The following is a 258-nucleotide window of genomic DNA, read 5'->3' as shown; positions in this document are numbered from 1 at the left end:
GGTTCCACGGTACTTTGCAAAAATTGCAGACATTGCTATGTCCAGCTTTTCCAGTTCTTCCTCTGGAGCTTCATCTAAATCAATATCCTATTAGAAAGAAAAAAAATAAATTGTATTAATTCTAATAAAGACAATGGAAAACTGCTACATATTATAGAACAAATTTGCGTTTCTAAATGAGAACAATTTAGTAATAGCTTCCCCCAAAAAAGAGAGCAAGAAAAAAAAAATCTGCTTTTACCATGAACTGAAAGTGTT

At 31.4% G+C, this 258-nt stretch overlaps 1 protein-coding gene across 1 annotated transcript in view; it reads right to left on the bottom strand.

Moving 5' to 3' along the window:
* Positions 1 to 258, bottom strand: part of LOC119593598 (myb-binding protein 1A-like protein) — a gene marked incomplete in the record, with an annotated part of 20491 nt that overhangs the window by 8968 nt on the left and 11265 nt on the right. Inside the window, 1 exon segment of the mRNA XM_037942552.1 lies at positions 1 to 87. Within this exon segment, the coding sequence (XP_037798480.1) occupies positions 1 to 87 (87 nt within the window).

Source organism: Penaeus monodon, chromosome 32 (assembly GCF_015228065.2).
Source record: "Penaeus monodon isolate SGIC_2016 chromosome 32, NSTDA_Pmon_1, whole genome shotgun sequence".
In the NCBI taxonomy this organism is placed as follows: domain Eukaryota; kingdom Metazoa; phylum Arthropoda; class Malacostraca; order Decapoda; family Penaeidae; genus Penaeus; species Penaeus monodon.
Note: the sequence above shows the minus strand (reverse complement) of the source record. Positions and strands in the feature narration are given on the sequence as shown.